At 50.3% G+C, this 22,133-nt stretch overlaps 1 protein-coding gene across 2 annotated transcripts; it reads right to left on the bottom strand.

The window, feature by feature from the left end:
* Nucleotides 1-1,007: 1,007 nt before the first annotated feature.
* On the bottom strand, nt 1,008-20,800 carry SPI1 (Spi-1 proto-oncogene). Of its 2 annotated transcripts, none has more exons than XM_084774820.1 (5): nt 20,532-20,800; nt 17,998-18,100; nt 3,578-3,765; nt 2,454-2,619; nt 1,008-1,694 (listed from the first exon to the last, which is right to left on the bottom strand). In XM_084774820.1, exons 1-5 carry the CDS (start codon nt 20,574-20,576, stop codon nt 1,375-1,377), a joined length of 822 nt encoding a protein of 273 aa, XP_084630946.1. In that variant the 5' UTR covers nt 20,577-20,800; the 3' UTR covers nt 1,008-1,374. The 2 variants fall into 2 exon arrangements, with proteins under 2 accessions (XP_084630946.1, XP_084630947.1); XM_084774821.1 differs by having other exon boundaries at nt 17,998-18,097; nt 20,532-20,799.
* Nucleotides 20,801-22,133: the final 1,333 nt, after the last annotated feature.

Below are 22,133 nucleotides of genomic sequence, written 5' to 3' on the forward strand. Positions count from 1 at the left end.
AGAAGCAGGTGGATCCGCTGTGAGTTCAAGGCCAGCCTGTTCTACAAAGTGAGTCCAGGACAGCCAGGGTAATACACACAGAGAAACCCTGTCTCGAAAAAACAAGAACAAAACCCAACTACCCTCCCAAAACGTATTAAGATTTTTTTTTTTTGTTCGTTGTTTTCGAGACAGGGTTTCTCTGTGTAGTCTAGGCTATCCTGGACTCACAATCCACCTGCCTCTGCCTCCTGAGTGCTTGGGTTAAAGGCGTGTGCCACCACGCCCAGTGTGATATATAATATAGATATATTATATTATATATATTATGTATATATAAACTGCTGCTCTACCACTGAGCTATCCTTAGCTTATATCCCACAGCTTTCTCTTCAGGCACTGCAGGGAGCATCAGCGTGGGCTACGAGGGACCCACATGTCCAGGAGGTATGCAGAGGTCTTTCCTCTATTATGTCATCCTTCAGCTTTCCATCCATTTAGTTTAGTTTTGTTTTTGTTTTTTGTTTTTTGAGACAGGGTTTCTCTGTGCAGCCTTGGCTGTCCTGGACTCACTTCGTAGACCAGGCTGGCCTCGAACTCACAGCGATCCACCTGCCTCTGCCTCCCAAGTGCTGGGATTAAAGGCGTGCACCACCACGCCCAGCTCCAGTTTTCCATTCTTAAAATGGGGGAAATATTAGGCCCCTTACCTCAAACTTGGCAGATGTTAAGTGATCAGAACACCTGTGCAATATTGGCACCACCACTGCCATCACTACTGGGTCTTGTCCAACTCGGCAGATCATGAGTTTAAACCTCCCTGGTGCAAAGGGCCTGTCAATGCAATCCCTGCATCTGATAACAACCCAGGACTTGTTTCACTAGAAACTAAGTCCATGGTCCCCATGTCCCTAGGGTCCAGCTTTGGATCCTGTCCACTGGACAAATGAGAGGAGAGACATCTGTGCACACGGGTGCACCCTGGACCAGGCACACACAAACTTTTGAATGAGACTCTTGAGCTGGCAAGATAGCTGGAAATAACTTTACTTGTCTTTGGGAGGCTAATGGGTGAGGGAGGTGGGGAGAGGAAAAGCCTTAAAAGGAGCATTCAATATACAAAGATGTGCCGACGCCAGACTCCCAAGGAAGCACCGTGGCCACTAAGCCAGGCTGACCTTCGGGTGGGATCCGAGGCTCAGGCGGCCATTGGGCCGGGCTAGAGTCCTGATGGGAGGCGAAGCGGGGCGGGGCGGGCCAGGCCGGGCGTGGGAGGGCAAGGCCGGGCCCCCAGTCCTGCCTCGACCCTAGGAATGTCCTCCTTGTGTCCGGGCCCGGCGAGGAGTTAATGCTATGGCCGGCGGGGGCCGGGAGCCTGGCGGGCTCTGTGGGCGATCAGTGGGGCGGGAGGCGCCGCTCGCCCAGGCCCCCGCGGCCGAGCACCTCGCCGCTGAACTGGTAAGTGAGCTTCTTCTTGACTTTCTTCACCTCGCCAGTCTTGCCGTAGTTGCGCAGCGCGCGCGCCATCTTCTGGTAGGTCATCTTCTTGCGATTGCCCTTCTGGATGCCCCAGCGGTGCGCCAGCGCCTCCTTGTGCTTGGACGAGAACTGGAAGGTGCCCTTGTCCTTGTCCACCCACCAGATGCTGTCCTTCATGTCGCCGCTGCGCAGGAGGTCCAGCAGGAACTGGTACAGGCGAATCTTCTTCTTGCTGCCTGCAGGAGAGAGGCACCCAGGTGGGATGTGGGTAGGATGCAAGGACTCTCCAGGGACCCTCCCAGTAGTTCCTCTGGGCCACGGTAGGTGCAAGCACACACCTGCCCTCTCCCACTCACGCACACACCCCTCTGTGTATACATGTCCTTGTTCCTATACATCACCTGAACCTATACATTTATCCAGATCTGCTATGACATATCTACATGCCCACCCACAGTCTCTCACAGTCTCTCACAATCCCTCACATATAGGTACTCATACACTTATAAAACCTAACACACTCACAAGCCCTCACACACTCACAGGCTTTACACCCTCACAGGAGCTTACACGCACCCACAGGCTCTCACGCACTCATAGACCTTCACACACTCACAGGCACTCTCACACAATGACCTCACACACTCACAGGCCCACACATGCTCACGAGCACCACACTCACAGGCCTGTACACACTCAGGCCTTCACATATCACATACAGTCTCCCATTCTCACACTCACACAGTACTGGTGTACACACACAGACCCTCACACACTTGGAAGAGACACCTGGTCACTCACAACATGAACAGACTTAGAGACCTACGCAGGATAAAGAAGCATCCACAAACATGTACACACACACACACACACACACACACACACACACACACACACCCCTATGAGACATGGTTGCTGGACCAGTTGGTCTTGGCTGGGAATATCACGGGACATAAACACAGCTAGACTCAACTGGATGAGGGCCTGAACCCTACCTGTCTCCCCATGCAGAAGACCAGGCCCAGGCTCCAAGCCATCAGCTTCTCCATCAGACACCTCCAATGGGGGGCTCTGCCTCTCACCCTCCTCCTCATCAGAGCTCTGCTGGTGGGCTGGGGACAAGGATGGATAAGGGAAGCACATCCGGGGCATGTAGGAAACCTGTAAAGGGAAGGAGAGGCCTGACGTCAGTAAGGGATAGCCCAGGGCTGTAGCAGGGGTCCGGGCAGAGCAAAGAGAAAGGGTCCTGGGGAGTGGTCAGCAGGGCCAGGAAGACTGAAAAAGGAAAACTAGAGGCCATTGGGGACCAAAGCTCAGGGGTGCAGGCCATGTGCAGTGGGTTGCTAGTTACTAAGTCTATCATCCTTCCCACTGTGGCCTCTGGTGCGGCCAGATGAAGAAATGCTTTATTCTCATGCAAGCCAAAGGGGCCATCTGGCCCGGCGCTGGTCTAGGAATGGAGAGGAGTCCTGGGAGCAGTGAGTTGGTTATAAGAAAGTGAGTGGTGGATCACGCCTTTAATCCCAGCACTCGGGAGGCAGAGGCAGGTGGATTGCCATGAATTTGAGGCCAGCCTGGTCTACAAAACAAGTCCAGGACAGCCAAGGGTACACAGAGAAACCCTGTCTCGAAAAACAAAAAACTAAAAACAAAACAGCAACGACAAAAAAGTGAATGGGGCTTAATGAGGGAGTGATGAGCCAGTGAAAAGGCAGTGGTGGAGGTCAGTGAGGGATGGCAGAGGTCAGTTTTGGGGTTAGGGTCCCTGGAGCAGAGAAGGGAGCCAACGGGTCAATAGAGGCTAGCATTTGGTGGCTCACATTCCGGGTACGAGAAGAGACAGTAAATGGGGACTTAGAGGGGACCCTGGGGGGCACAAACAGAAATGGCATGGGAGAGGATGGGCTCTGTCCATCCTCTGTCAGATAACGGTGTGGGTTGATAAGGTCAGTCAAGAGGTCAGCTCAGCCTTGGGGGGGAGGGGAGGAGGCAGGGTACCAGCGGCCATTGGCTCTGTGGAGCAGGAAGCCACATTGAGTAAGAGCCTGTGTCATCTTCCTGCGAAGCTCCCACGCCTCACCACAGGCCTGCCGGCAGCACTGCAGCACGCACTACCCACCTGGTGGCCGAGACTGGCGTGGGGCGGTGCCATGGGCGTGTCCAGGACGTGCATCTGCTCTAGCTCCATGTGACGGTAAAGCTGCTGCAGCTGCGGGGGCTGCACGCTCTGAAGCTCCGTGAAGTGGTTCTCGGGGAAGTTCTCAAACTCGCTGTGTACGTGGTGTGTGGGGAAGTCCCAGTAATGATCTGTGGAGACAGCCGCGGAGGAGGCCGTCAGCCGGGGTGCCGGGCCAGGTAAAGGACATGATAATAACCACACAACGTGATCATTCGGACGGGGCAAAAAGCTCACCTTGCTCATCCCCTACAGTGTTCATCTACTACACTGCTGCTTTACAGAAAGGACTCTGAGATGTTCCCAACATGTCAAGATTAAAGCCCTTAAGAGTGTAGGAGCCAGATCCAGGAACTCCAGGCCTGCCTGGTGGTGTTCTCAGCAACCACATTATTCTGCTTTCCTGACTGGGCCCAGAGACGCAGGCTTCTGAGCCCAGGTCTGGCTTTGTCGTTTATTGAATGTGACCTTGAAGAGGCATCTCTGGCCTCAGTGGACCCACCTATTTTGTAGGTGAAATTATTATCGGCCTCCTAGACCCAGAACAGGCCTCAGAAAAGCTAATTCTTTTCCTTGCCTCCGTGGCCTTCCACAGGCTCCTGACTAGTAAAGTCACAAGCCTGGGTCCTTGTCACATGACCAGGGTATGATTCCAAAATCACGGGGCTGCTGACATTTCTCACACACCAGTTTTTGGAGCCTATGCTGCTGCTGCTGTAAAGCCACAGCCAGCCACGCCTAGGGAGGATTCCTGGGAGGCTGAAGGAACAGATTTCCCCAGAAAGCCCCGGTGGGTGTCTGGTGTCTGTGGCAGAGTTAACACAACCCTGGGAAACAGCCACATAGCCCTGGGAAGATCTGTGGTGTGGTTTCTCCGGGCACCTTTTCCAGGAACAAAAGTTGCTGCCTGTCTGAGGGAGTTCTTGGGCACAGTTTGGGGTCCGAAAGAAAGTATGGTATAGGGCTAGCAAGGTGGCTCAGCTGGTAAAAGCTCTCACCACTAAGCCTGACCACCCTAGTTCAGTGTGCTGTCACACACGAGTGCGCATGCATGTACATAAAGAAATAAATTTGCCAGGCAGTGGTGGCACACACCTTTAATCCCAGCACTCGGGAGACAGAGGCAGGTGGATGGCTGTAAATCTGAGGCCAGCCTGGTCTACAAAGCGAGTCCGGGACAGCCAAGGCTACACAGAGAAATTCTGTCTTGGGAAGAAACAAAAACAAAAACAAAAACAAAAAACAAACCCTGGCTGCAACATTTACTGCTGCATGGGCAGCAGTTGGTATCATAATGTATACCATCTTATTCGCACACTGTGAGGGAGAAATGAGCCACCTGATGCCTGAGGAGAGCCTAGAGTGGACGTGTCCTAAGGGAAGACCTTTACTCTTAGGATACTCACATCTACTCTTTGTTTTGTTTTTTGGCTTTTTGGTTTGTTTGTTTGTTTTTTGGTTTTTCGAGACAGGGTTTCTCTGTGTAGCCTTGGCTGTCTTAGACTCGCTTTGTAGACCAGGCTGGCCTCGAACTCACAGAAATCTACCTGCCTCTGCCTCCTGAGTGCTGGGGATTAAAGGTGTGCACCACCACGCCTGGCTCATATCTACTCTTAAGAGCCTGCTTTAGCACATCTGCTATTTCAATTATCAGAAAGTAGAGGAAAGAGGACCAAAGGCAAGCTAGGCATTGTGGCACATGTCTTTAGTCCCAGCAGCACTCTTGAGGCAGAGGCAGATGGATGTCTGTGAGCTCAAGACCACCCTGGTCTGCATGGTAAGTCCCAGACCATGTAGGTATATTGAGACCCTGGCTGACTCAAAAACAAAGGTTTGAGGCCTGAGTCTGGAGAGATGGCTCAGCGTTAAGAGCACCTGCTGTTCTTAGAGAGAACCAGAGTTGAGTTCCTGAACCCACAAGGCATCGCACAACCTCCTATAACGCTAGAAGATTCAACAATGCCCCCTTCCAGACTCCTAAAGCATACACACACACACACACACACACACACACACACACACACACACACACCACACAGAGACAGAGAAAGAGAGAGACACACAGACACAGACATAAATAGTAAAAAAAAAAAAAAAATTTTTAGACCATCTTGGGCTAGAAAGCAAAATCTTATCTCAAAACAAACACAGAAAGGCTGGGGCTACAGTTCAGTGGTAGAGCACTTGCCTCCCATGCACAGCGTCCTGGGTTGGAGCCCCAGAACCAAAACCAAAGGTCACTAACCCTGAAAGGACAGAGCCGGGATCAGGGATTGCAGACCCCACTTCCTTTTCAGTAGATCCCTTCCAGCACCTTCCTAGCCATTGCCCTTGCCTGACAACCCCAGAGTGCACAGCTGCAGGCGCAGGGGCTCTCTGGGTGTGGGCTGAAAGGCACCTGACCTAACTCTTCCCTGGCCCACCTCACCTCTACTAGCTCACTGAGCTACCTGAAGGCTAAGGCAGCGTTTCCCAAAGCTGTTGTGAACAGTTGGAGTGTGAAAGCACTGCCAGAGGGGAGAGGGGAAGAGGGGAGGGGGGAGGGGAAGAGGGGAGGGGGGAGGGGGGAGGGGAAGGAGAGGAGGAGGGGAGGGAGGATGTGGACTCTCCTTCTCACTCTCAGCCTCCTGAAGGCGGTATCAAGACTGCCTGAGCTACACTGGTTTCAAAACCTCACCTTTCCCCTTGATTCCGGGGCCCAGGCAATGATGTAACCAACAGTCTGGCAAGCAAACTCAGTCCAAATACGGGCCTCCCAGAAAGAATTTTCAAGAAATCACTCACAGAACAAAGGTCAGCCTCTCTGGCCTCCTGATCCTCATTTCTTGTGTTTCACTCTAGCTCAGGTTGGCCCAGAACCTGCCATGTAGTCTAGGCTAGCCTTTAATTCATGGTGAGCCTCTTGCTTTATTACAGATTTGAACCATCGTGCTTAGCTCTAAACAACTCTCTCTCCTTTTCTTTTCTTTTCTTTTCTTTCTCTTCCTTCCTCCCCACTCCCTTTCTTCTTCTTCTTCTTCTTCTTCTTCTTCTTCTTCTTCTTCTTCTTTTTTTCTTTCTTTCTTTTTTGGTTTTGGTTTGGTTTGGTTTTTGGTTTTTCAAGACAGGGTTTCTCTGTATAGCCTTGGCTGTACTGAACTCACTTTGTAGACCAGGCTGGCCTCAAACTCACAGCAATCTGCCTGCCTCTGCCTCCCGAGTGCCAGGATTAAAGGCGTGCGCCACCACGCCCCACCTCCCTCCCTTTCTGAGACAGTCTCATGGAGCACAGGCTGGCCTTGTTGTATAGCAGAGGACGATATTAAAGTCCTGATCCTCCTGTGTCTACATCCCAAGGGCCAGGATTACAGCCATGTGCCATCACACCTGGCTTGGAACTCTTCACGAATGCAGTGTTTAACTTGGTTTTGTCCCTTTATTGCCTTCTGCCTAGAGGTCACTCACACCCCATTAATATAACTCTCAGCTCCTCAGAGAATATCTTCATGTCATTTGCATAGCTGGTGTGGTAGGTTGACAGGAATGGCCCCCATAGAATCATGTGTTTGAATACTTGGCCATAGGGAGTGGACCTATAGGAAAGTGTGACCTTGTTAGAGCAGGTGTGGGCTTGTTGGAGGAAGTGTGTCACTGTGCAGGTAGGCTTTGAAGTCATACATGCTCAAGCTAAACCCAGTGTGCCTCACAGTCTCCTGCTGCCTGTGGATCACGATGTAGACCTCTCAGCTCCTTCCCCAGCACCGTGTCTGCCTACAGCTGTCATGCTGCCCACCATGATGACAGTGGACTAAACCTCTGAAACTGTAAGCCAGCCCCAATTAAATGATTTCCTTTATAAGAGTTGCCCTGGCACTCGGGAGGCAGAGGCAGGCGAATTGCTGTGAGTTCGAGGCCAGCCTGATCTACAAAGTAAGTCCAGGATAATCAAGGCTACACAGAGAAACCCTGTCTCAAAAAACAAACAACAACAACAACAACAAAAAGCAAAAAGAAAAAAGAGTTGCCCTGGTCGTGGTGTCTCTAGACAACAATAAAATCCAAACTAAGACATCTAGTGATAGCTCCATGACAGCTTTCTACAGCGTGTAGGTATGAGGGCTTAACGCTTGTAAGGCTACTGATGCTGCCTTACACTGTACCAGGTATCATGCTAAAAATGTAACCCACTTTATCCTCTTTAACCCCGACCCTAACTCTGAGGAGACAGATGCTAGAGTGGACCCTTCCTTTGGACAGCACTGAGGAGGCAGATGGATCTCTGTGAGTTCGATGCCAGCCTGGTTTATATAGCAAGTTCCAGGACAGCCAGCACTACATAGAGAGACCCTATCTCAAAATTTAAAAAAAAAAAAAAAGTCAAGTCCTTTGTCGACAGTGGCCACCGGTAGTGTAGTTTCATGATCCAAACCCACTTTAATTCCCAGGGCTTTTACTATACTTTAACTCTTACTACACTGTGGCAGCTCTGGGGACCAAGGCTATTAACGTAAGTATTGTAAACTTTAAGAAGACCTGTGGTGTACACCTTTAATCCCAGCACTTGGGAGGCAGAGGCAGGCAGATATCTGTGAGTTCAAGGCCAGCCTGGTCCATAAAGTGAGTCTAGGGAAGCCAAGACTACACAGAGAAACCTTGTTTCAAAAAACAAACAACAACAAAAAAAAAAGAAAGAAAGAAAAGAAAAGAAAAGAAAGAAAAGAAGACCTGTGACAACCCTGCCCTGACAGCCTCTACTGATGCTCCTGTTCCTCTGCCTGCACACACCCATCCATCCAACAATTACCCACCTCTGGCCACACCCACCACCCAGCCTCTGTCTACCCACCAGTCCGTTGTAACTCACTCAGCCACCCAGCCAAAAGAGAGTCCAGATCAGCCTCAGGTGCCAGGGCCACGTGTGGATACCACCACACCTGGCAATCCATTTGTCTTGATCTTTTACTTTTCCTACCCACACATCCCTAGTCTTACTTAGTTGTCACTAGGACAAAAACAAAGTGATATGCTATTCAGATTGTAACATCAAGCCCTAAGAGTCACGCAGGTGGGGCTGGAGAGATGGCTCAGTGGTTAAGAGCGGTCACTGGCTGTTCTTCCAGAGGACCCGAGTTCAATTCCCAGCACCCACATGGACACCTGTAACTCCAGTTCCAGGGGGTCAGACATCCTCACGTAGACATACATGCAGGTAAAACACCAATGCACATAAAACATAAATAAATAAATCTTAAAAAAAAAAAAAAAGTCGAGGCAGAGGCAGGCGGATCGCTGTGAGTTCGAGGCCAGCCTGGTCTACAAAGTAAGTCCAGGACAGCCAAGGCTACACAGAGAAACCTTGTCTCAAAAAAAAAAAAGTCACTCAGCTGACCTTGTCTCCTCAGGACAGAAGTGCCAGCTTGAAGGCCAGGACTATCCTCAGAAGAGCCAAAATATTTCCCAAACAGAAGATCAGACACTAGCGAAGGGTCATAGGTTAAGAGCCCTCACTCCCTTCCTGGTTCTCAGCATCTCAGGCATCTCAGAACAACCTCTAAGTCAAGCTCCAGGGGATCTGATACCTCTGTCCTCTGAGGACACCTGCACACACATGCAGACACATACACCTACACATAACGTAATTGAAAACAATAAAAAAAAAAAAAAACAAATCTTTACAGAAGAGAACATCAAAGCCATTTGTATAGGGAGTTCAAGGCTAGGCTGAGCTATATGAAACCATGTCTCAACAAAACAAAACAACAAACCCCAGAGAAGACGAGGAATCAAGAAGGAAGGGGCAGCTGGGCGTGGTGGCGCACGCCTTTATTCCCAGCACTTGGGAAGCAGAGGCAGGCGGATCGCTGTGAGTTCAAGGCCAGCCTGGACTACAAAGTGAGTCTAGGACAGTCAAGGCTACACAGAGAGACCCTGTCTGGGGGGTGGGGAAGGAACAAAACAAAACAGCACAAAACAAAAAAATTTTAAAGTAAAACAAAACAAAAACAAAGAAAGGAAGGAAAGGCCAACCCCCCCCCCCAAAAAAAAACTTCTTAGGAAATTACTGCCACTGCCTCTTCTGAAAAGCCTGCAGAAGTGTTGCTGAGGCCTGGAGAGCAGAAGGCCTCATGGCACTTGTCCCTCTCCATATGTACCCTGGTGATTGGAGTTCTAATTATTCCTCTGATACACCGTGGAATCTGGCAGCACCTGCATCCCGCTCACTCCACAGCATCTAGCCCTGTGACCGGCACAGAAAAGACACTTGGCGTATTTATTAGGTGGGGAGGTGGGTGTGAGGCAGATGGAAGGTCAGGAGGTGCAAGACAGGACGGTCGCAAAAAAGAGTGAGTGTTTAGAGGGTGCGGGAATGAACTCCAGAAAACTGTTTGCTAAAAACCAACGGTAGCAACAGGAAATGACAAGTGTGGAAAACATGAATACTTGTGCATTGTTGTTGGGATTGTAAAGCTGCTGCCGCCATTGTGAGAGACAGCACTGCAGCTCCTCCAAGGAAAAGAGAGCTGGGATGGCTCAGGAGTTAGGAGTGCTTGCTGCTCTTCCAGGGGACCTGAGTTCAGTTCCCAGCACCCCCACCAGGCAGCTCGCAACAGTCAGGAACTCCAGCTCCTGGGGATTCCATGCCTCTGACCTCCACGGGCACTCACATTTATGTACATACGCTCCCATGTGCACACACAGCTACTACACACAACTAAAAGTCATATTAAAAGTCTGTGCTCAACGTTGATCCCAGCACCTGGGAAGCAGAGGCAGGTGGATCTCTATGAGTTTGAACCCAACCAGGTCTGTACAGTGAGTTCTAAGCCAGCCAAGTGAGACCTTATAAATAAATAAATAAATATCCTTGAAAAAACACACACAGACTAAAAGAACTACCCGGGACCCAGCAAGTTCAGCAAGTGCATTTGTGAGTGCACATCCAAATGATTATAATGAGACCATGTAAACCCATGGTTATGGTCATGGTCACAGCAGCGTTATTCACCACAGCAAGAAAGTAGAAACAGCAGAAGTACACATCAACAGGTGAGCAGTTAAGCAAGCCTGACTGGTCTGGGTCATGAGTGTAGCTGTCTTCCAAAATGTACTCTACTCATACAGTGGAATATTATTCAACCTTTAAAGGGAGAGCAGTTCCAACATGTGCTACAACATGGGTGAATCTTTTTTTGTTTTCTCCAAGACAGGGTTTCTCTGTGTAGCCTTGGCTGTCCTGGACTTGCTTTGTAGACCAGGCTGGCCTCGAACTCACAGCAATCCACCTGCCTCTGCCTCCCTGAGTGCTGGGATTACAGGCGTGCACCACCACGGCAGGCGACATGGGTGAATCTTGAGGACATTCTGCTATGTGAAATGAGTTGGCTATAAAAGGAAATTTTCAGTATGGCTCAGCTTATCAGAGGCACCTAGAGTAATAAAATTCATAGAGATAGAAAGTAAAGCCAGGCAGTGCTGGTGCACACCTTTGATGTCAGCACTTGGGTGGCGATGGCAGATGGGTCTCAGTTCAAGGTCAGCCTGGACCACAGAGCAAGTTCTAGGAAAGCCAGGGAGAGTTCTAGGACAGCCAGGGCTGCATAAGGAAACCCTGTCTCAAAAACAAAACAAAAACCAGGGGGCCGGAGAGATGGCTCAGAGGTTAAGAGCGCTGGCCGTTCTTTCAAAGGACCTGAGTTCAGTTCCCAGCAACCACATGATGGTTCACAGCCATCTATAATGAGCTCTGGTGCCGCTTCTGGCCTGCAGGCAGAATAAATCTGCCTGTATGAATAATAAATAAATAAATAAATCTTAAAAAGCAAGCAAACAAAACCAGAACAGGGAAGAAAAAAAATAAAGGAAAGAAAGACGGACAGAAGGAAGGAAGGGAGGGAGGAAGGAAGGAGAATTGTATGATGAGGAGGCTGGCAGGTTGGAGCGTGGGCAGTTGTATAAGAGGCACGGGGTTTTAGGTTGGCAAGATGAGTTCTCAAGCCATAATAATGTGAACGTGGTTTGGTTTGGTTTGGTTTGGTTTGAGACAGGGCCCAGTAGCCCAGGCTAGCCCTGATCCTCTATCTTTGATCTCCCAAGTGCTGGAATTATAGTTACAAACCACCATGCCCACATGCCCAGCCTTTGTGAATGCATTTTACTACCTCCTGTTATATCCCTGAATGGTTCAGATGGTGGCCTGACAATGGCACTTGCCATCAAGCCTGGCAACCTGAGTTTTTTCTACCTTCAGGACCCACATGACGGAAGGAGAGAACTGACTTATCTCCATGCCCACACACAGATGGACAGATGGATATATAGATAAATACATAGATATATAGATACATAGAGATGGATGGATGCATGCATGGATGGATGGATGGATAGGCAGAGAGAGATATATTATTGATAGATGAAGAATAGATAAAAATAATTTTAAAAGATTAGGATGGTAAATTTTATACAATGTGTATATTTGTGATACCTTTCAAAATCTGTCCTAAATATGTTTAACCCTTTTGTTTATTTGTTTGTTTGTTTGTTTTAGGGGTGTGTGTGTGTGTGTGTGTGTGTGTGTGTGTGTGTGTGTGTGTGTGCAGATGAAGAAGAAGCCAGAAGAAGACTTCAAGTGTCTTTCTCTATCACTCATCCACCCTTTTTTTTTTCCTTTAAAGCAGAGTCTTTCTCTGGACATGGTGGTGCACACTTTTGGTTTGTTTTGGTTTGGGTTTTTGTTTGTTTGTTTGGGGGAGATGGGTTTTTGTTGGTTTGGTTTGGTTTTTTTGAGGCAGGGTTTCTCTATGTAGTTTTGGCTGTCCTCTAACTCTCTCTGTAGACCAGGCTGGGCTCAAACTCACAAAGATCCACTTGCCTCCTGAGTGCTGGGATTAAAGTCCCACCACTTGGCTGGTAGTGTACACTTTTAGCACTTGAGAGGAGGCAGGCAGATCTCTGTGAATGCAAGGCCAGCCTGGTCTGCATAGTTAGTTCAAGGCCAACCAAGGCTACATAGTAAGGCTCTGTATCTCAGGAGGAGGAAGAGGAGAAAGAATGAAGCTGACACACCCATTTTTTACCAAGCTGGCTGCCAGGAAACTCTTAGGGTCTGCCCCTACTGCTAGAATCACAACCATTGCTCGCCATGCTTGGCTTTTTTATGTAGGTTCTGGGGAGTGCAACACAGGTCCTTACGCTCACATAACAAGCAGTCTTATCTACTGAGCCATCTCCATGGCCTTAACCTGTATTTCTTTCTTTTTTTCCTCTCTATTGCCGATACTCTTGTCTGAGTCCCCACTGTGTCTTGGGTCAGGAAAACACTAGCGCGATACCTATTTTTCTAAGTGCCCTTCATTCAGATCCCATCCTTGTTTCTCTTGAGTCTGTTGTTTACCAGCAGTCAGTAGGACCATTTAAAATTGGTCTAGCTAGGCATGGTGGTGCACGCCTTTAATCCCAGCACTTGGGAGGCAGGCGGATCGCTGTGAGTTCGAGGCCAGCCTGGTCTACAAAGCAAGTCCAGGACAGCCAAGGTTAACACAGATAGACCCTGTCTCAAAAAACCAATAAAATAAAATAAAATTGGTCTAATTGTACCTCTGGAAGGCTGTGGCAGGGGGATTGTATATGATGATATACAAGAGAGAGAAATGACAGACAGACCAATGGGGGAAGGAAAGGGAGATGGAGACAGGTGAGGAGAGGAAGGAAAAAGAAAAAGAACTTCCAGAGAGCCAAAACTGAAAAAAAAAAACCTAGATAATAAAAAGGAGAACATATGGGATGGTGCCAGATGTCATAAGAAAAAACTGTATTAATCCCAGCACTCGGGAGGCAGAGGCAGGCGGATCGCTGTGAGTTCGAGGCCAGCCTGGTCTACAAAGCGAGTCCGGAACAGCCAAGGCTACACAGAGAAACCCTGTCTCAAAAAACAACAACAACAAAAAAAGGACAGCCTACCTCACCCCTGCAGCTCCTGACACAACGTCTGCTAGAAGCCCTCTCCTGGGCTTTTTGCGTATAGTGGTTCACTCTGTCCTTATAATAATCCTGCAGAGTGGGTGTCATTATGGGAAAATTAAGCACAGACAAGACACCCCACATAGCAGTCTGGGCTCTTATCACCTCACAACAGTACTCCTGAGAAACACTGGGAAAGGGTAGAGCAGGCCATCAGAGGATACTCTGTGGCTCAGGGAGTGTCACAGTCACATGGTCACAGCAATGGGCACATCTGTTCAGATGAGTCCACCATGAAACAATGGGAAGCCTGCAGAACCGGAGCAGTTGGAAGACGGGGATGTGGGTAGATGAGAGAGAGAGAGAGTAGATGTGTGGGTGGGCAGGGAGAAGGGTAAACGTGTGGGAGGATGGATGGATGGATGCATGCATGCATGGATGGATGGATGCATGCATGCATGGATGCATGCATGGATGGATGCGTGGATGCATGCATGGATGGATGGATGCATGCATGCATGGATGGATGCATGCATGGATGGATGGATGCATGCATGCATGGATGATGGATGCATGCATGGATGGATGGATGCATGCATGGATGGATGGATGGATGCATGGATGGATGGATGCATGCATGCATGGATGGATGGATGCATGCATGCATGGATGATGGATGCATGCATGGATGGATGGATGCATGCATGGATGGATGGATGCATGGATGCATGGATGGATGGATGGATGCATGCATGGATGGATGCATGCATGCATGGATGGATGCATGCATGCATGCATGGATGGATGGCTGTCGCCCAGGTCAGTAAGCAATGACCTAGCTGACCTTTCACAGCACGCTCTCTGCTTCTCTCCATACCCCTACTCAGTGGTTCTCAACCTGTGGCTTGTGACCCCTTTGGGGGGGGGTCACATATCAAATATCCTGCATATCGGATATTTACATTATGATTCCTAACAGTAGTAATATTACAGTTATGAAGTAACAACAAGATAATTTTATGACTGGGGTCACCACAGCCTGAGAGATGACATTAAAGGGTTGTAGCATTAGGAAGGTTGAGAACCACTGCCCTAGCTGCTTGCTAGGTACCGTGATGCTAACAGCAGGTACTGAGCACTCACCCGGTCCTGATCCCAGCAAGGTATCCACTACCTCATAGAGGACACATGTCACCTCGTTGACCAGTTACCATTCTGAGAGGTTCTATAGATGAGGAAGGGCACTCAGAGAGGCTCTGTTGCTTGCCCCAAGGCTACACAGCTGATGAGTCAATGGAACCCAGACTGAAGCCAGGTCCACCCCAAAGCCTTTCCACTGAGCATCCCTTTCTTAAAGTGTGGACACAGAAGACAGGCAGGAACCACTGGGAGGATGTGAAGGGCAGAACTCTTTTTAATTGTGCGGTAGGTATCAGGGACAGCGCCAGTAATTGGATGGACAATGACAGCAGATGTGGAGAGTGGACAGGGACATTCAGAGACACTGGAGGAGGAATTCTGAGCTCATGCCTTAAGTAGTCTACCACGATGACCATTCCTATAGCCCCTATCCCAGATACAAAAAAACCTACGCGGGACCCTGAGCCAGGGAAACCCAGCTTCCTGTGAAGCCATCGTCCCAGCCCCAGTCCCACATTTGGTTTCTCAATATTTGGGAAATTGCGTAAAAGCCAAGACCAAAGTGGTCAAAGACTTGAAGGAAATGCCTCTCAAACCTAGTAACCCGAACCTGGAACCAGGCCAAAGAGAAAGCAACCCTGATGGAGAAAGAGGCTCAGAACCCTGCTGGGCTTGCTATACCTGTGCCGCCAGGGGGAGCCCTCCTCAAGCCCTGAAGGCCCTCGGTCCGTCCTCCAACTGCACTGGAAGGGTGGATGGATATGGTGTCAGGGTCACTCAGCCCTAGTTCTTAGTCTGGGCGAGGGGAACCTGGGATAATGTAGAGCCTGTTATCTGGATTTCACCCAGGGAGGGTGTATTTCCTACCCACCTTGAATATGTTTAGGAAGAGGGCATTTGAAAGCTTTTCTAGCACTGGGCATCTGAAAGAAGCCTGTGCCCTTGACGTGCTGTCACCTCGCCAGGACACGTTTGCCAGGTGAAGGTGCTCTCAATGTTTGGCTTCCGGATGAAAAAGCCTTAACCGGATGACGTCATACATGATAGCCCTGGGCATGGCTGCCAGGTGTGAACCCGCCCTCAAGGCAACACTCAGCATGTCTCTGACCTCCAGTCTCCAGATGCAGGCATCATGGAGAAAGAATCTCCCAGCCCAGTCTGGAACAGCGTGACTGTGCTTCATGGGCCAAGATCCCTGTCTGGTGGCCCTGTTGTCACTAAGAGTCTCTTCCTCCTCCCCTCAACTTGCTCCAGAACAAGCCTGGGTTTTGGGTGGATAGCTGAGGCCAGGCCTCTTCCCTACCTCCAACAGAGAGGAGGACCTTGCTGTCTGTTGAACAAGGGAAGGCAGAGACTTCGGCTTGACCCAGCATTGTTCAAACTAGGGGAGGGGGGATTGGAGAGATGGTTGCCATGATTGGTGGACCTTCTGGCATCTAACAGAAGAGATTAAAAAAAAAAAGTTGCTAAACCTCTTACTAACAGAATTACCGAGCCCCAAATCTCAGCAGTGACAACTGAGAAAGGCTGCTAGCAACACAGTAAGGGAGGGAGGCTGACCAAAGGGGGTTTTAGATAAACGAGGATGACAAGAAAAGACAGGAAGAGTGGTCACAAAAGAGCACTAGGCATGGGGTAGATGACCTGGACCAGAGTCCATGGCCTAGTCAAGCCACTCAGCTCCCTACCTATCCTCACTTAGTACAAAGTCCCCAAGCCTGGCCAGGCCTAAGGCAGATGGGGTCCCAGTGCTGAGAGGGGAAGTGGACAGAAGCTGTCTCCAATTGATAACTGCTCACGACAGAGCCTCACTGGGTCCACAGGCCACACTTAAGGGCTGAACCTGTGCCCAGCAGTAGATGGCCAACATGAAGCCAACTCACTGGGGGGTTTGGAGGGTTGTTTTGTTTTGTTTTGTTTTGTTTTTGTCTCATAATACTTCGGACTCTTTTTAAAAACCTTATGGTCTTCTTGGGGTTTTTTTTGTTTTTGTTTTTGTTTTTTCCTTTGAGACAGGGTTTCTCTTTGTAGCCTTGGCTGTCCTGGAACTCAATGTAGACCAGGCTGGCCTCGAACTCACAGAGATCCACTTGCCTCTGCCTCCCAAATGTTGGGATTAAGGCATGTGCGCCACCACACCCGGCTTGGTTTGAGTTTTTATGGGACGTGTGTGTGTGTGTGTGTGTGTGTGTGTGTGTGTGTGTGTGTGTGTTCCTGAGTCAGGGTTTCTCTGTGTAGCTCTGGCTGTCCTGGAACTCACTCTGTACACCAGGCTTTTCGGGGTTTTTTGTTTGTTTGTTTGTTTGTTTTTTGAGACAGGGTCTCTCTGTGTTAGCCTTGGCTGTCCTGGACTCACTTTGTAGACCAGGCTGTCCTCGAACTCACAGCGATCTACCTGCCTCTGCCTCCCGAGTGCTGGGATTAAAGGCTTGTGCCACCACACCCAGCTTTGTACACCAGGCTTATATGTGTTTCTTTGGCTCTTTTTTTCCCTTGTTTGTTTACCTATTTTATCCTATTCTGGGTTTTTATTGTTGTTGTTGTTGTTTGTTTGTTTGAGACAGGGTTTCTCTGTGTTATCTTGGCTGTCCTGAACTTGCTTTGTAGACTAAGCTGGCCTCGAACTCACAGTGATCTTCCTGCCTCTACCTCCCAAGCACTGGGATTAAAGGCATTTGCCACCACCGCCTGGCCTAAATCTTATTTTTAAATGCCTATTTGTTTTTTAATGAGAGAGAGAAAGAGAAGATGTGGATTTGGATGGTGAGGAGAATCTGGAAAGAGTTGGAGAAGGGGAACCTACAATTAGAACATATTATATGGAGCTGGAGAGACAGCTCAGAGGTTAAGAACCCTGTCTGCTCTTCCAGAGGTCTTGAGTTCAATTCCCAAAAACCACATGGTGGCTCATAACCTTCCATAATGTGATCTAATGTCCTCTGCTGGTATGCAGGGGTACATGCAGGCAGAGCACTGTATATATAGTAAATAAATAAATCTAAGAAAAAAGGATATATTATGTGAAAATGAATCTATTTTTTTTTAAAGTCCCCAAGGACTTATCTACCTTGTCTGCAAGGTAAGTGAGCAATAAACAAAATGTGTCCCTGACACAGGGAAGGTGCTCAAGTGTGGGCGGATGTTGAGGGATGCAGGCATGAGATAGCCACCTTCATCTTAGTCTCAGAATTCTAAGTAGCCTCAGGAGGCTTTTCCACCGTCCAGACCCAGGATGTGCTGAGCGCCCAGTGCAGGCTGGGATGAGGACCAGGGGACCACACACTCACCACTGTGGCTGTCTCCATCGCTGCCGCTGATAAAGGAGTAGAAGTCATGTGTTTGGCGTTGGTACAGTTCTGATTCGTAAGTAACCAGCTCATCTGATGGCTGCTGAGAGAAAAAGGTGTCAGAGCCTGAGCTATTGGAGAGACTCTGATGGGCGAGGTTTTCAGCTAAATTTGAGGCCTGCAACCTTGCCTGAGAAGGCACCTGGGAGCAGCCCAGATTCTCCTTAGAATCCAGAGTGTTTGGGGGACACGGTGGGTAAGGCAGTGGTGGGAGGTTCAGGACAGTGTGCTAAGGCAGGGAGGGCCCTCCCTAAGGTAGGGAGGCCAGCAGTGCCACGGCTAAGAAGAGGGTGAGCCCCTCTTCTCTTACGCCCATGTCTGTGGGGCCCTTTTCCACTCCCACCCTTCCACCAAATGTACAAATAATCCCTGTGACACACTTACACCCAAACCCATGGGGACTCACTCTCACATGTCCACACACTCACTCTTGGCTTCCTGTCTGCATCTCTCACACAGGCGTGTGCTTACCTCTCATGAGCCCCACATCTCGCACAAGTCTATACATCTGCTCTTAGAAACACTCACACTCACAGACACACCGCTGCTCACTCACCCCTGCAGGCACACACGTATACTGACACTGACACACACACACACACACACACACACACACACACACACACACACTCACATCCCATCCCATCCCATCCCAGCTTTTCACAGGGCGAATTGCATTCCACACCCTCCCCTGCTACAGCCTGCACCCGCCTCCTCCCTCTCTCTTAGCCTTTGTCCACCCGGCCCCAGGGCAAGCGTAGGCCGCCATAACGACTGTCAGTGATGACTATTCATTTGTACAAAAGTCACCCAGGCAGGTTTTTGAGGGGACCAAGGGATAGAGGGCTTGGGCTATCCCTTCTGCCACCCTCCTTCGAGTGTACTTGATGGGAGACTCAGTGCCACTGTCGCTTTCTCCTCCTCTCTCTCTTCCCTTCTCCTCGTCCTCCTCTTCTTCCTCTGTCTTTCTTCCCTCCCTCCTCTGTCTTCTCTTCTCCTCCCTTCTTCCCCTGCCTCCTTCATCTCCTCTCTCACTTGCCTGGGCACAGGAATATGCACACCCGAGCCTTCCCGACAGGCATTGGGCTTCTCCCCACCCCCGCAGAGTGTACTCAAGGATTGCACAATAGTTACTGTGGCCTTCAGGACTTGCTCGGTGGGCCAGGGCTGCCTTGGGAGCCCACCCACTCAAGAGACACTTGGAGTGGCTCCTGGGGCTGGAGAGAAGGGCCTAGAAGACAGTGTGGGACCTCAAGGTCTGCCCCTCACCCACATCTGCGGGAAGGACAGGTCAAGGGTCAGAGGCAGGGGCTTTGCTTGAGGCAGAAAGGACCCCTCTCCGGGACAACCTCCGTCACCTGTGCTTGTCCCAGCACCTTCTCTGTCCCAGGCAGGAGAAGGAAGGACAAGTGAGGTCTGGCCAGCCTGTCTACTACACTGTGAGGGGCCCAGAGGCTGCCCCCCCCCCTTCCCTGGCACACTAGGCTATGATGTCAGGCCTAGGCTGCCTCCTAGGGCTTGAAGGCCGGATGGGGCAGAGAAGAGATCTGTCTTTAGTTCGGGAAAGCTGAGTCAAGTGGGCAGGCCCTGCTCAGCCCTTCCTTACTGCACCAACACCCCCAAGGGTAGGAAAGAGCAAGAAGGTCCTCTCTAAGGGACTCCGGGCTGCCATCTGTCTAAAGCTGTGACTGTCACTGAGGACAGGAGGAAGAGTGACGATCTACCCACCTACCTGTGTCCCTGTCCCACCTTAATCCAGTCCCTTCTGCTCCAGCCCCAATCTCTGTCCCATCCTGGTCCCAGTCCTAACCCTCACCCGGTTTCTTACTGGGCTCAGTTCTAGCCACCAAGCTAACTGCAGCGTTTCTGCTTGTCTGCACTACTCTTGCCCAGCCCGACCCCAAGACCTCAAGCCAGCCTTGGCCGCTGCCCTAGACTCACAGGTCCATGCAGGCCCAAAGCCCAATACACTTGGATCAACAGCCATTCCTATGTGCCGGGCCACACACTGAATGTTGGGGACCCGTAAGTGACCCAGAATTCTAACAGCCTTTGTCTCAGGAGCCCACAGGAGCCCACAAGTCATGGGTTGAAACCTCTCCTGTTGCCTGGGGAGGCTCCTAGGCCGGTCTCCAGACCTCATCCATGGCCTCTCAGTAGCCGCCCTCACCATCTCAACTCGGCCTTACCCTAGAGCTTGGCCTGCCACTGAGCTCGTCTATAAATAGCTGTTCAGGCCCCACCGATCACAGCCCCACCATGGGGCCAGCCGGCAACCCTCAGCCCGCCAGGGCATGCTCTAAGGAAGCCAATGGCCCCTCGCTGGGTCTCAGGCCAGCAGCTCCGAGGGAGGAAACACCAACTTCCCACTGATAGGGAGCCGGAGGGCAGCGGGTGGGCTGGTGGGTTAGTGGGCAGATGGTCACACATCCCAGGGCCCCAGGCTGGGCTGGTAGTCAAGCCCCAGTACTCACAGGGGGGACGAGGGGGAACCCTTCCATTTTGCACGCCTGTAACATCCAGCTGAGCTCCAAGTTGGTCAGATCTCCTGCCTCGGTGGGGATCAGTGCGGATCCCCTCAGGACCAGGTGCCCCGTCGGGGGGCTGGACGGTCGTGGGTCAGACGCAGGGCTCAGGCCTGCCCCCTGAGCTACAGGAGCCCTGGGTGAGCCCCCTCCCTTGACATTGCAGGGCCAGCACAAGTTCCTGATTTTATCGAAGGGCCTGCCACTGGGAGATAGTCCCCTTGGGGTGACATCACCGCCCCAGCCCGTTTGCATAAATCTCTTGCGCTACAGGAAGTCTCTGGCCGGCTGGGGCAGGTGGTTCTCAAAGGGCTGCCCTGTGAGGCCATGGGGCCAGGCCCCCTGCCCAGAGGAAACTGGGGCTGGGAGGAAGGCTAGGACTACCATGGAAGGCCTCTGCTGCCCGGGCTGCTAGGCCTTGCTGAGCTTGTCCACTGTTCTTCTAGCCCAATTATACCGACTTCTCAGACCCCCATTATGGCCAAGGGTCACCTTTTTGGGGGTCAGAATAGTGACAGCTTGGCGTCCCTAAGTTCTAGGGTGAATTTGGCAGGTGGAGGGCTTTGACCCCAAGGCTGCCAGGCTTGGTTGGCTCTTCCTGTAGGCCCTGGAATCCCTGCTAGGTTCGACGTAAGCCAATTAAGTCCCACAGTGGACATTGGGTCTTGCATGCTCTGTCTCTTTTCCTGGCTCCTCAAGTGGGCTTTCCTTCTACCTGGGAGGAGCCTTGGCTTGTTATACCCTCCTCTCTCAGCTAAGTACCCCAGCTGCTGCCAGATCCCTAAGGCACTATTCTCAGCCTAGATTCCTCAGTTTCCCCGACTGAATTGGTTTGTTAATATTGAATGTTAGTATCTATCCAGTCTTCCTAGTTTGTTTTTTTGTTTGTTTGTTTGGTTGGTTGGTTTTGTTTTTGTTTTTCGAGACAGAGTTTCTCTGTGTAGCCTTGGCTATCCTGGACTCGCTTTGTAGACCAGGCTGGCCGTGAACTCACAGCGATCTGCTTGCTTCTGCCTCCCAAGTGCTGGGATTAAAGGCGTGGGCCACTACCATCTGGCTTAGTCTTCCTTTCTTTGTCTTCCTTTCCTTCTCTCCTTCTGATGGTCTGTTCATCTCTCCAGCCCATCACACCAGCCATGCATTTACTCATCTTTCTGTTCAATCAAATGCTCAGTTATTTTTCTGTCAATTAGCTTATCCACTTACCCTTGTGTTTGGCGACATGTCCACTTAGCCATCTGTCTGTCCATGTCATCCCATCCATCTGCTAATAGTTTATATTTTTATTTGTTTACCCACTATATGATCACCTGTCAATCTGGTGTCTATTGATCTAGCCACCCATCCATTCATTTATCCACACACACATTCTTCCACCCACACATCTATACGCACACTCATTCATTTGTCTGTCCATCTACCCATCCACCCACCCATCCACCCACCTAGCCATCAATGGACCTATTTACACATCCATCCGTCTATCCATGCATCTTCTCAATGTTCATGGAACTCCAAGCTCTATGCTGAGTTCTGAGAAAGTAAAATAGC

This window comes from Acomys minous, assembly GCF_964271855.1.
Source record: "Acomys minous genome assembly, chromosome: 3".
Classification (NCBI taxonomy): domain Eukaryota; kingdom Metazoa; phylum Chordata; class Mammalia; order Rodentia; family Muridae; genus Acomys; species Acomys minous.

Bases quoted from the DNA above. Each gene is read 5' to 3' on its own strand.
- SPI1 (XM_084774820.1), bottom strand. From the start codon at position 20,576: ATGTTACAGGCGTGCAAAATGGAAGGGTTCCCCCTCGTCCCCCCT. The intron at 3,766-17,997 runs GTGAGTGTGTGG...CTGTCTCCACAG, and splicing joins CGATGGAGACAGCCACAGTG to ATCATTACTGGGACTTCCCC. The intron at 2,620-3,577 runs GTGGGTAGTGCG...TTCCCTTTACAG, and splicing joins ACGCCAGTCTCGGCCACCAG to GTTTCCTACATGCCCCGGAT.